The sequence below is a fragment of the Trichoderma atroviride genome, chromosome 2 (assembly GCF_020647795.1).
Source record: "Trichoderma atroviride chromosome 2, complete sequence".
Lineage (NCBI taxonomy): Eukaryota > Fungi > Ascomycota > Sordariomycetes > Hypocreales > Hypocreaceae > Trichoderma > Trichoderma atroviride.
The window spans coordinates 155,896-166,138 of NC_089401.1; the positions used below are offsets into that span (position 1 = coordinate 155,896).

The 10,243-nt window shown below is 45.7% G+C and overlaps 4 protein-coding genes across 4 annotated transcripts; 2 read left to right on the forward strand and 2 right to left on the reverse strand.

The window, feature by feature from the left end:
* Nucleotides 1–1,014: 1,014 nt before the first annotated feature.
* Nucleotides 1,015–2,754, forward strand: TrAtP1_002702 (uncharacterized protein; the record flags this gene model as incomplete). The annotated part of the gene is made up of 3 exons (XM_014093799.2): nt 1,015–1,351; nt 1,411–2,435; nt 2,509–2,754. The coding sequence occupies 3 exons, from the start codon at nt 1,015–1,017 to the stop codon at nt 2,752–2,754; spliced, it is 1,608 nt and encodes a 535-aa protein (XP_013949274.1).
* A 220-nt stretch (nt 2,755–2,974) lies between these two features.
* Nucleotides 2,975–4,479, reverse strand: TrAtP1_002703 (uncharacterized protein). The gene is made up of 3 exons (XM_014093800.2): nt 4,043–4,479; nt 3,875–3,986; nt 2,975–3,814 (listed from the first exon to the last, which is right to left on the reverse strand). Exons 1-3 carry the CDS (start codon nt 4,052–4,054, stop codon nt 3,087–3,089), a joined length of 852 nt encoding a protein of 283 aa, XP_013949275.1. The 5' UTR covers nt 4,055–4,479; the 3' UTR covers nt 2,975–3,086.
* A 2,354-nt stretch (nt 4,480–6,833) lies between these two features.
* Nucleotides 6,834–7,744, reverse strand: TrAtP1_002704 (uncharacterized protein; the record flags this gene model as incomplete). Its single annotated transcript, XM_014093801.2, has 5 exons — nt 6,834–7,151; nt 7,215–7,369; nt 7,433–7,575; nt 7,633–7,657; nt 7,714–7,744. 5 exons carry the CDS (start codon nt 7,742–7,744, stop codon nt 6,834–6,836), a joined length of 672 nt encoding a protein of 223 aa, XP_013949276.2.
* Nucleotides 7,745–9,129: 1,385 nt separating this feature from the next.
* On the forward strand, nt 9,130–10,192 carry TrAtP1_002705 (uncharacterized protein; the record flags this gene model as incomplete). The annotated part of the gene is made up of 2 exons (XM_066111578.1): nt 9,130–9,150; nt 9,611–10,192. The coding sequence occupies 2 exons, from the start codon at nt 9,130–9,132 to the stop codon at nt 10,190–10,192; spliced, it is 603 nt and encodes a 200-aa protein (XP_065967654.1).
* Nucleotides 10,193–10,243: the final 51 nt, after the last annotated feature.

Here is a 10,243-nt window from a genome sequence, read left to right on the forward strand (position 1 = left end):
AGTAGACACCTATACGCACATCACCATGGTGCGTGGTATCGTTACGGAAGATTAGGTATATGCATACGATCTCGTAAATGCTACGGTCCACTTCCATCACTGAACCGAAGGAGGCATCGGGGAGGTCTATCTATTACTGCTCACGACAGTTATCTCAGGTGCGTTTTCTTGCATGGCGCATATAACTCAGGTTACATATCTACTTGAAGCTTGACCATCTTTATGCGCCCATGAGGGCTGTTACACACCGTACGTCATGCTATTGCAGTTATTTTGTTTACGTTGAGCCAGACCTTTCACCATGGTGATTTGTGTCCCATGATGAGAGTACAAGCGTGCCATACTACTCCACACTGGCCTCTAGATCCTTGAATTTGCGGAGTGAAATGGAACCAAGTCATTAGCTCGTCTACAGGACAGCCAATCTAGTGCTAATTCAGCTACGGAGGATATTGTTCCGTTACACCAAGTCGTGAACAGATAGCACGAGCACGAGCTGCTCTCGGGTAAAAGAGGGGCGAGCGTGGGGTTTGGCTGTTGGATGAGGGAAGTTGGAGTCGCTATAAGACCATAACAATGAGTTTGCACAACTCGGTAAGGGCTAGAGGCCTGTCAAGGCTGTTTATGGAGGAGATGGTTCAAGAGTTCGGGGTCTAGTGCAATAAGATTTGAAATATAGCCTAATACCAGTTAGCCGTCTGGATAAATAATCCAACAACGCCTCGTGTCGTTCGACAACTGGCGGCGCTGACCTATTCCTTGCAGCTTAGACCGTTCTGATTCCCTGGATGTACAACTTTGGCGCTCCAATGATCGTTGACGCAGGAACTTGCACAGGCTAGTCATGCCTGCTGACTGGCGGCTACTCCAACATCATGGCTCGCCAATTTGTATAAGGATTTCGTGATTTCTCCAAATTGGAACCGGTGGAAGTCTTCGTGTTTAAACTGTCTCTCATCTTTCTAGGGAGTAATCCTTGGTTGGTGACGGCAATTTAGTCACTCTACTGTAACAATGGCGGAAACAAACATCACAAAGGTGGCGGCTACCCACCTCGAGGATACACTTGGCGAAGGCGCCATTGTCGATGCCAAGCATGCCTCTGACGAAGAGCATTCCCAAACTCTACTCGAGGCCCTCAAAAGCAATCGAAAGGCTGTCTTTTGGTCTATGCTTATCTCAATGAGTATCATTATGGAAGGCTACGATACAATCTTGATGGGCAATTTTTTCGGTTATCCTGAGTTTGCGAAGAAGTACGGCCAAGATTATGGAGGCTCGATTGGATACCAGGTCTCGGCGCCGTGGCAGTCTGGCTTGAATATGGGAAGTACCGTGGGTGCTATTTTCGGTATGACAGTCTTAACTTTCCATTGCATTTCGTGTCGCTAATCTAGGATTCGAATCTAGGCGGCATCTTGAACGGCTATCTTGTGTCTGTGTTAGGCTACCGCCATGTTATGATCGGAGCCCTGTTTTTCATGAACGCTTTCATCTTCATCGTATTTTTCGCCAGTTCCGCTGCTGTATTGTTGGTAGGCCAAATCCTCTGTGGTCTAGCATGGGGTGTCTTTGCCGTCGCCAGTCCATCATATGCGTCAGAGGTTTGCCCTACAAACCTGCGAGGTTATCTTACGACGTATGTAAACTTGTGCTGGGCAATTGGTCAATTCATCGCAGCAGGCGTCCTTGAGGGCCTGATTCACCGTCAAGATCAGTGGGCTTATCGTATCCCGTTTGCGATTCAGTGGATCTGGCCCGTTCCTCTCATGATTGTCTGTTTCTTCGCGCCGGAAAGTCCATGGTATCTTGTACGAAAGGACCGCGTGGATGACGCGAAACAAAGTCTACGACGCCTAGGAGGAAATAAAACCGAAGACCAGATCAGTGGCCAGCTCGCCATGATGGTCCACACTGTCAATATTGAAGCAGCGCAAGCCAAGGAAAGCAAATCCTACGTGGAATGCTTCAAAGGCACCGATCTCCGCCGAACAGAGATTTGCTGCGTGGCCTTCTTTGGCCAGATTCTTTCTGGAAGCTCGTTTGCCTACTCACCTAGTTACTTTTTTACTACAGCCGGTATGAGCGCCGATCACGCGTATCAGCTGAATCTAGGAGGCACGGCCATTGCGTTTCTTGGAACAGTGTTTTCATGGTTTTTGATCACTCACTTTGGTCGGCGAACCCTATATGTTTCTGGTCAAGGCATACTATTTACTATCCTTTTCATTATCGGCATTATCAATGCTGCGACGTCGGCTAAGAACGCGATATGGGCAGAAGCTGCACTTTGCATTTTATGGCTCCTCGTATATGCTTTGACAGTAGGCCCATTGGCTTACGCGATTGTCTCGGAAACATCATCCATCAGATTGCGTCCGCTTACGGTTTCACTGGCTAGGACGGCATATCAGATCGTAAACATTGTGTCTCAGGTAAGCCCCTTTCAATGTCGCCTTTTAACCATATGTTATGTCTGTTTCGGCACGAGTTGCTTACCATTTACAGGTCCTTGAGCCTTATTTTATGAATCCTACCGCTTGGAATGCCTCTGGAAAGACAGGATTCTTTTGGGGTGGCACTGCTCTTCTCACCTTCATATGGGCTTATTTCAGATTGCCCGAAACCAAGGGACGTACATATGAAGAGCTTGACATTTTGTTTGCAAGAAAGATTTCGGCTCGCAAGTTTGCGTCAGAGAAGGTTGATGCATATGAGACGCACGTCGTGACTGAGGTGGCAGAAAAGAGCTAAAGTCATGCCACAGCTGCTTTGTGTGGCGAAGAAACATCGATTGGGAACCAGAAGCGTTGAACGTATTTTAAATTATCTTTAATCATAGTCAACCGTTCAGTCATTTATGAAACAGTAAACATTAACAAATCCGCCCAACATATACTGGAAAGCCAGTGTTTTAGGGCGCGAATCACTCGAGGAACATGCTTCACAATAGCGCTTGTAATGTGATAAAAGGTCAATTGTCAAAACAATAACTTTTGTAACGATAGCAATCTATTAATATACATTATTGTTCATTCATACTCGTCCTTGAAGCCAAGTCAACTTTTCAGCTGCGTACTAGCATCCTAGTGCAAAGCAGGGAACACCTCCTTGAACGCCTTTGTCTTTGCGATATTTGCCCACCACTCTCTGGTCTTCGAACCAATCTTGAAATCGGGCACCGTTTTCTGAACCAAGCGTTCCAGGGGTCCAAAGTCTTGAACGTCTTTGACTGGTGTATCGGCCCCCATCATGGCGTGCGAGAGCCATGGAACGGCATTGTAGTCTGCCTCACTAACCCGCGAACCAGCCGCATATGGCAGTGCAATCAAGCTGTCGAGCTTGTCAAGGCCTGCAGCCAGGGTGCGATACATGTCGTCCGTCATCTTGTAGAAATCCTCATGGGTGGGCCCAACATCAGCCCGATACAGTGAAGTCACAGACAGATTTTCAGCCGTCTTGGAAACATAGAATGGGTGGCTGGGCTGTGCGGCGAGCTCTTTGTCTAAACGTGACTGACGGCCTTCAAGAAAAGTATTCCAGAAGCTGTTTTTCTTGTTCGTCATCTCATTTGCATCTCGTGCCTGGAATAGAATTAGGTTGGTGCTCATGGATGGTGAGTGTACGAGATCAACTATCTCCTTTGATCGAGCTGCATCTTCAGGTGCAAGAGTCTTTGTTCCTCTGGCATCGATCCATCGGAGGATGTCGGCACTTTCCGTGATAGGCTTGGAGAGGGAAGGGGCAGTGAGAGAAGGCACCGTCCCGTTGGGGTTGATTGCGATATAGTCGGGAGCGAAGTTGTCGCCGTTTGCTGGATGGCGAGATGTTAGTGCAGAAACTATATACGAAGTTGATAGGCTCTGATACTTACAAAGACTGACTTCCTTTACATCGTAATCTACGTCTTGCTTGAGACCTTTCTCGACCAGCGCCAAATGCATGACGCCTACCCACTGGGATTCAGGGGAGGTATAAATAGTAAACTATGCAAAATATGTCAGTATGATTCTATGCACAGTTGAGTCATTTTGAACTGTACCTTTTCCGCCATTTTGAAGAGGTGGTTTAACGGTTTGTTTGTTAGATTCGAAGTAGGTTGAGAGTCTGGTAAGATGTTGGTGAAGTTGGATGCTAGTGAACTGATTGAAAACGTAGAATGGAGAAGAGAGCATGGATCTTATTTATGGCAATCTGCCCTACCAGTCACGCTATTCAACAGTGGAATCAGAAGCAAATGAAAGTGGGAAAAAATGGAATCAAGCTTTGTAAGTCTGATATCATCGCAACTGTAGGAAAGCTTACAGCTAAGCATAGTGCAGGAAATCCTCCTGGGGCCCTTGTGCCCGACTAAGCAGGGGGTAGCTTGGTTGAGATGGCTGCATTATTGGTAACGCATTGCTTTCTGGGTATGGAAAAGTTTAATACAGCCATTCTGTGTGTGGCTAGGCTAAGCTGGCTGCCCTTTGGAATCTAGAGCTGGTGACACCCTCAGGAGATTGTTTTTCCTGTGTAAAGCCCACTTTGCTCCGCCGGAAAAGCGCGGACGCTACTGTGTGCGCACCATTGCAAACCGGCTCTAGCTACTATTCTTCCGCGGCGCTGTGACATTGTGGCGTTTGTTCATGCGTCTCGCTTCAGCTACTTTCATCGTGAAAAGTCTCCAGCCGCGTTTCTATTTTTTTTTTCATTCGAAACGGTTTTTTCGCTCATATCGTCATAAAGGGCAAAATACAAGCAATTTGCTCCGGGCCAGCTTTCAAGACGCTCTCCCAGCGTCGTGCATTGCATCATCATACAGCACTTTACGGAAGGATTTTGGATAAATACAGGTCATCCGCGATATCCTTGACAGGAATAGGAAATGCTAAAACTGCTCAAAAGATTCCATGCAAGATCAATCCTCAAATTGAGTGCCAAGAATCGTAAAACGTAAAATGTATAAGCACATAATATGAGCACCTCTTTAGAAGGTGATCAGCGTTTATATGTGTGTATAATTCAGCCGCTGTGTGTTCAAATTTTGCCCGCAGAGCGGTTAGTCAGCGGATCAAACAAAATAACGACGCTAAATCAACAAGCAGTGGGCTTGATCGCCCGTAACGACTGTTGCTCTCTAATTAAGGTAACATCAATTAGGTTTGCGGAGGCAGGGATCCTTCCTCCTAATTCCTTGGATGCAGCAAAAAAGTGACACACTGCATGTTATTTGCGCCGATCTATTATCGTCTACATGCAGTAGTGCCTCCCAGAGAGAGGTTCCCCTCTTGCACTCCGTATTCCGCAACCATATACGAGCTAATAGGAACTTGCTGTTGATCAAGAGAACAGCAGTATATCATTGCACCTTGTATGGCCTCTGCAAACTTATATCTTGGTACTAATGTGATCAAATTATTTAAAGAGTCAAGCTGTTCCTCCTCACTTTGGAGTATAATTCGAAGCCAAGCTGCACCGAGTTTCCGTATCCATCTATCTATTACCTCCCACCTATCTTCAATTATGCGAGGTGCCTTTCTTGTTACTACCATGCCCTTTAATGCGAGCAAAGCTGCTTTTGTCAAACAAAACTTTGCAGTCTCTCGGCTATATTTACGATACTAGTGGTAGTTCTTGCCAGTGATAACAGCTCCATATGAGCAAATGAATTCCACTTTTTCATCGTTAACAGATATGAAAGCAAAGCCTATATGAATCAATATTACTCTTTATTCACTGGTAATATCCTTTTACACTGAATTTGAGAAGTAAAGCCAAGATGTCGTTGTACCAGAACTTGCTTCCCGTTGTTGTGATTTGCTCTGCATCATGGGACACCTCACAACGACGTCGTCTTAGCCTCTTACGGTAGTATACCTAGGCGAAGAAGACTTTGAAGGTATAATCATGGCGGAATACTTCCGCTAAATTACTCAGAATGCGCCTGTATGCACGAGCAGGTTCGCCTAAGATGGTCCTGGGATACTTACAGACGGACAGAAAACTATTCCTTTGATACATGCACAATTCTTCCGCCTACCATAGTCCGGCACGGTGCTGGCAGGGTGCCAAATCTCAACTAGCCTCTGGCGGGAGCGTGAATTTAGCGGATACGGCAAGCAAAGTGCCCTGAAACACTGATTCCAGCATGAGGCTGAACACTGGATAAGCGCTAATGCATGCTAGGAGATCAACGTTGAGAAATGATGGCATGAGTCGTGTGCCAACTTACCTACATGTAAAACTCACATCAAAGCTTGGCTCAGCTTTCAGATCTTAAGGCTGCTGTATAGTGGAGATGTTTAAGAGATTTCCACGCTTGGGACCGCCATCAATCTCGAGATGCAGGTGAATCGGCACCAGCGCTACCATTGCCACACTAAAAATCGTTCTTATAGAATTGTGCTTTATAGTAGAAACACAGGGCACTTGCTCTACGGCACGCCTCTGCCTGCAAGCATCGTACGTGGAAGATGACTTTATGATGCTTATGAATTTAGATTTGGGTTGTTGGCACTATACAAATGATGAATGTAACAGCGCGAAGCTTAAATGCCAAGCGTCAACCCAGAAGATGCAATCGCCCAAGGGGTGAAGCGTAAGTTTTCGAAGAAGGGGACGTATAGGTAGTTGAAGATGGCATTTCTGAGTCTAAAATCCAGCAATTTACATCAATCACGTCTTTTTACCACAATTTTTTTTTTTTTTTGATAACAACACAAATCGAGTGCGTATCACATGCTGCAGGGGGGAAGAAAGGCAATGGTTGTGGATGAAAAGAGAGTTGTGTCCATTAGCACGATAAAAAAAGGTTGTTCAATGAAGTCTTCTAGCTTGTTCCATCTCGACTTGCTTCAGTTGGAATTAGCCTCCTTCTTCAAGGTAATCATTTTCTGAACACTCGGCCTCTGAACGATCTTGGTGTGCCATCTGTACCAATTAGGGAATAGCTGCTGTCTGGCCTGGGCAGTCTCGGCCTCGGCGTCTCCTTGAAGGACAGCGTCCAACATGAGATCCCATGGGACGAAGGCCAGATCCGCTAGGGTGCATTTGCCGCCTACGAGGTATTCTTTCCCTTCCAGCTCGTCATCAACGGTCCGAAGAGTCCTCTTTACGAGATTCTGGAAATGAACAACTCCATCTGCGTTGCCCTTTCTCTTCAGTTGAAGTGTCTAAACACCAGTTAGGTATAGTTGGTGTCGCAAATAGATTGGGATAGCAAAAGGTTTTCTGACCTGAGCGAAAAACGGAGCTTGTGCACTACTCTGAAAACCGAGATATTTATCAACGAGATACTTATCTTGCTCTGAGTTGGTGGCGAATATGTGGCTTTTGTCATAATGGTCGACCAAATAGTGGTTAATAACGTTAGATTCTGTCAGAATCATACCTGAGTGCAGCGATGTTAGCTTTGGCTCTTTTAACACGAGCTTACGTCTCTGTAATTTCTTACCAGTTGCGGGATCGTTTATGAGCGGGACTCGTCCTGCAGCGTTCTTCTTGAGGAAATCAGGGTGCTCGACGCCTCCTTCGTTATCACCAAAGTCCAGAAAGTTGGTTGTGTATGGAATGCCCAGTTCCTCGAAGACAATTACACTATTAAGGACTTTGTTTAGTGTGGAGATGATGTTTGAAAGGAAGATCTAGTAATACTTCTTCCAAGGATTCGGCCCAATTTCTAGGCTTATGTCAGTGCATCCTCTAATACAAGCTTAAGGAACTCTTTAGCCATACTATGCGACCAAAATTCTATTGGTTGACTCATATTTCTTAGTTGGTGGTGCAGAACTCAAGGTTCTTGATGTTCGATCCCTGTGTGTAAGAGTTGTCCCAGTCTCGGAGATGGAGACAGCGTAGATAAACACTAGCAGAGCCGCAATGGACGACAATAGCTAATAAATCGACATGAGTCGGAGTTGTCGACAAACATACAATTTCGTTCCTGTCCGTCGCATGCATTTAAATACTTTCCAGAGACTAATAAATAAAGATTAACCGCTAGCACCCATCAGTTGGAATCGCTAGTCATGATTCGCTGATGCTGTCGCCCCCATCACGCACTGTCAACATCCACAGCAACACTGCTAAACAGAATGTTCCGTAGCAACACAACCAAAGGGGCAGCTTCGCCAGGGGCCGCGAAAAAAAAATATATTCCAAGTTCCACCTGTGAATGGAATATTTACTTTTAGCTGCAGCACGCGTGATACCACGTATTCACCCCGTGGCAAAACTCAAGATGTATAACACTAGCGCAAGAACTTTCCCAATGCATTCAGATTCACCAACCTCTTGCCCTGCCATATGGGAACATCGCCGTATAAACACAAATGATGAGCCGCCCAAAAAGATGTTGGAACTGTCGAGGTACGTCAATAGCTCCGCCATATGGAATTTATCTCACTGGATAATAACATGAAGAGGCAGCTCGAAAGAAATCGTGTGATAGACAAGTTCCATCCTGCGGAAGCTGTAAAAGCCGCGGCGAAGTCTGTGTAGGATATGGAATTCTCTTGTCATGGCCAAAAGAACCTGGCAGTCGAAGGGCCTTTTTTTGTGTCCCTAAAGTCCAACTACCAATACACGGTCGACCACTCTACTTTATCGACTTGGGAAATCGAGACATAGAATTGGCAGTGCGGCTACGAGATCCTAATTGGAGCAGTAAGCTTGGGAAGCTGACAGATGAAGCTGCAATCTTTGGAAAATTAACGTTGTATAGAAATTTGTCAGAATCACTTTGCTCACGAGGTGACTCTGCCACGTGTACCAGAAACAGTGTCATCTCATTATTCGAATCAATCTGCATATTTGACTTCAGAAGGTAAGTCTCATCCGCTTCTCGCCATACGCATAATAAAATATTAATATTAACCCGTGTTAGGCGGCGACGAATCTGCAATCGTACAAATGACATTCGGAGACAATGCAGCTGATATTCAACAGCTACTAATCAAGATGATTGCAAACAGCACAAAATCGTCGGCTATGGCTCTTCGCCAAGCCTTGCTAGCACTATCTTTTCAATTTTTTGTCGTGCCTTCAAAGGCTATACAGCACCAAAATGAGGCAATAAAACATTTACAGGCTAGTATTGATAGATCTCTACCATGGGATAAAGACGAAGCGTTACAAGCAATTGCAGCTAGCATGCTGCTAAGTGTCTACGAGGTATGTTTTCTATCACTACCCTTCCCCTTCTTATAAATTCTACCAATTTCTCTTCCTTTATCAAAATACTCAATTGGTATATACATGAGCTCACTACCTGTACATAAATATAGATGGAGAATGGCGAATCGTCGCTTCGCTGGGCCATATTTTTCAGCGGCACCAAAAGAATCGTCGATACGATATATACCCCCCGGGAATACTTATGAGGGAGATTCGGCCACCATGATGGACTGGATTTTCTACTATTATACCATGTGCAAGTTTAGTGTTCTTCACTGGCTTCGGAAAGACGAGCAGCAGACATGGATAGCGAGACAGAGGAAAATCATCTCGAAGCCTCCCCACTCAGTTTCACAGCACACTGCAAGTAGCGGCAATCATCCCCTCTCCTTTCCCGTTTTTTATTACAAATAGGAAGCTGAGAGAAAAAATCCCTCAAGCTAATCGTCTGATACAGATTCTGACATCATGGGGGTGCTCCCTTGAGCTGCTAGACATTCTACACGAGATTTTTGATAACGTCCTTGATCGCGATTCCGAGCATTATAAATCTCCAGAGCACAACGCACGCCTGGAAATCCTGGAACAGCGGTTGCATCGGCTCAGCCAAGACGAGGAATTTGACATCTCAAAGTTGGACGAATTATCTTTGTACAACGCTCAAATCGCCGAACTTTATCGTCTTGCCGCGCTTCTCTATCTTCAGCGAGTAGCCCGTAATAGTCCCCGAGACACCCCACATGTTAACAAACTGGCGGCCGAGGCATACAGGGCGTTGGAGGTGACGACGAGGTGTGATCGGCCTTGGCCCCTTTTTGTCATAGCACTTGAAGCATCGACGGAGGATGAGCGTCGACTGGTGCTAGTCACGATAGAGACGTTACTAGAGCGCAGGCCTTTACGAAAGTTTATGATGTTACGGACTATGATACAGCAAGCTTGGTCACAAAATGATCTCGCAAAGGCCAGCAACTTGGACGCTTTGTTATTATACCAATCAGCCATAAATGCTCAGCGAGTACCTCCTATGTTTATCTAATACAGATACCTCAAGATGCGGAGTCACTGGTGAATAGTAGCTGGAAATTAT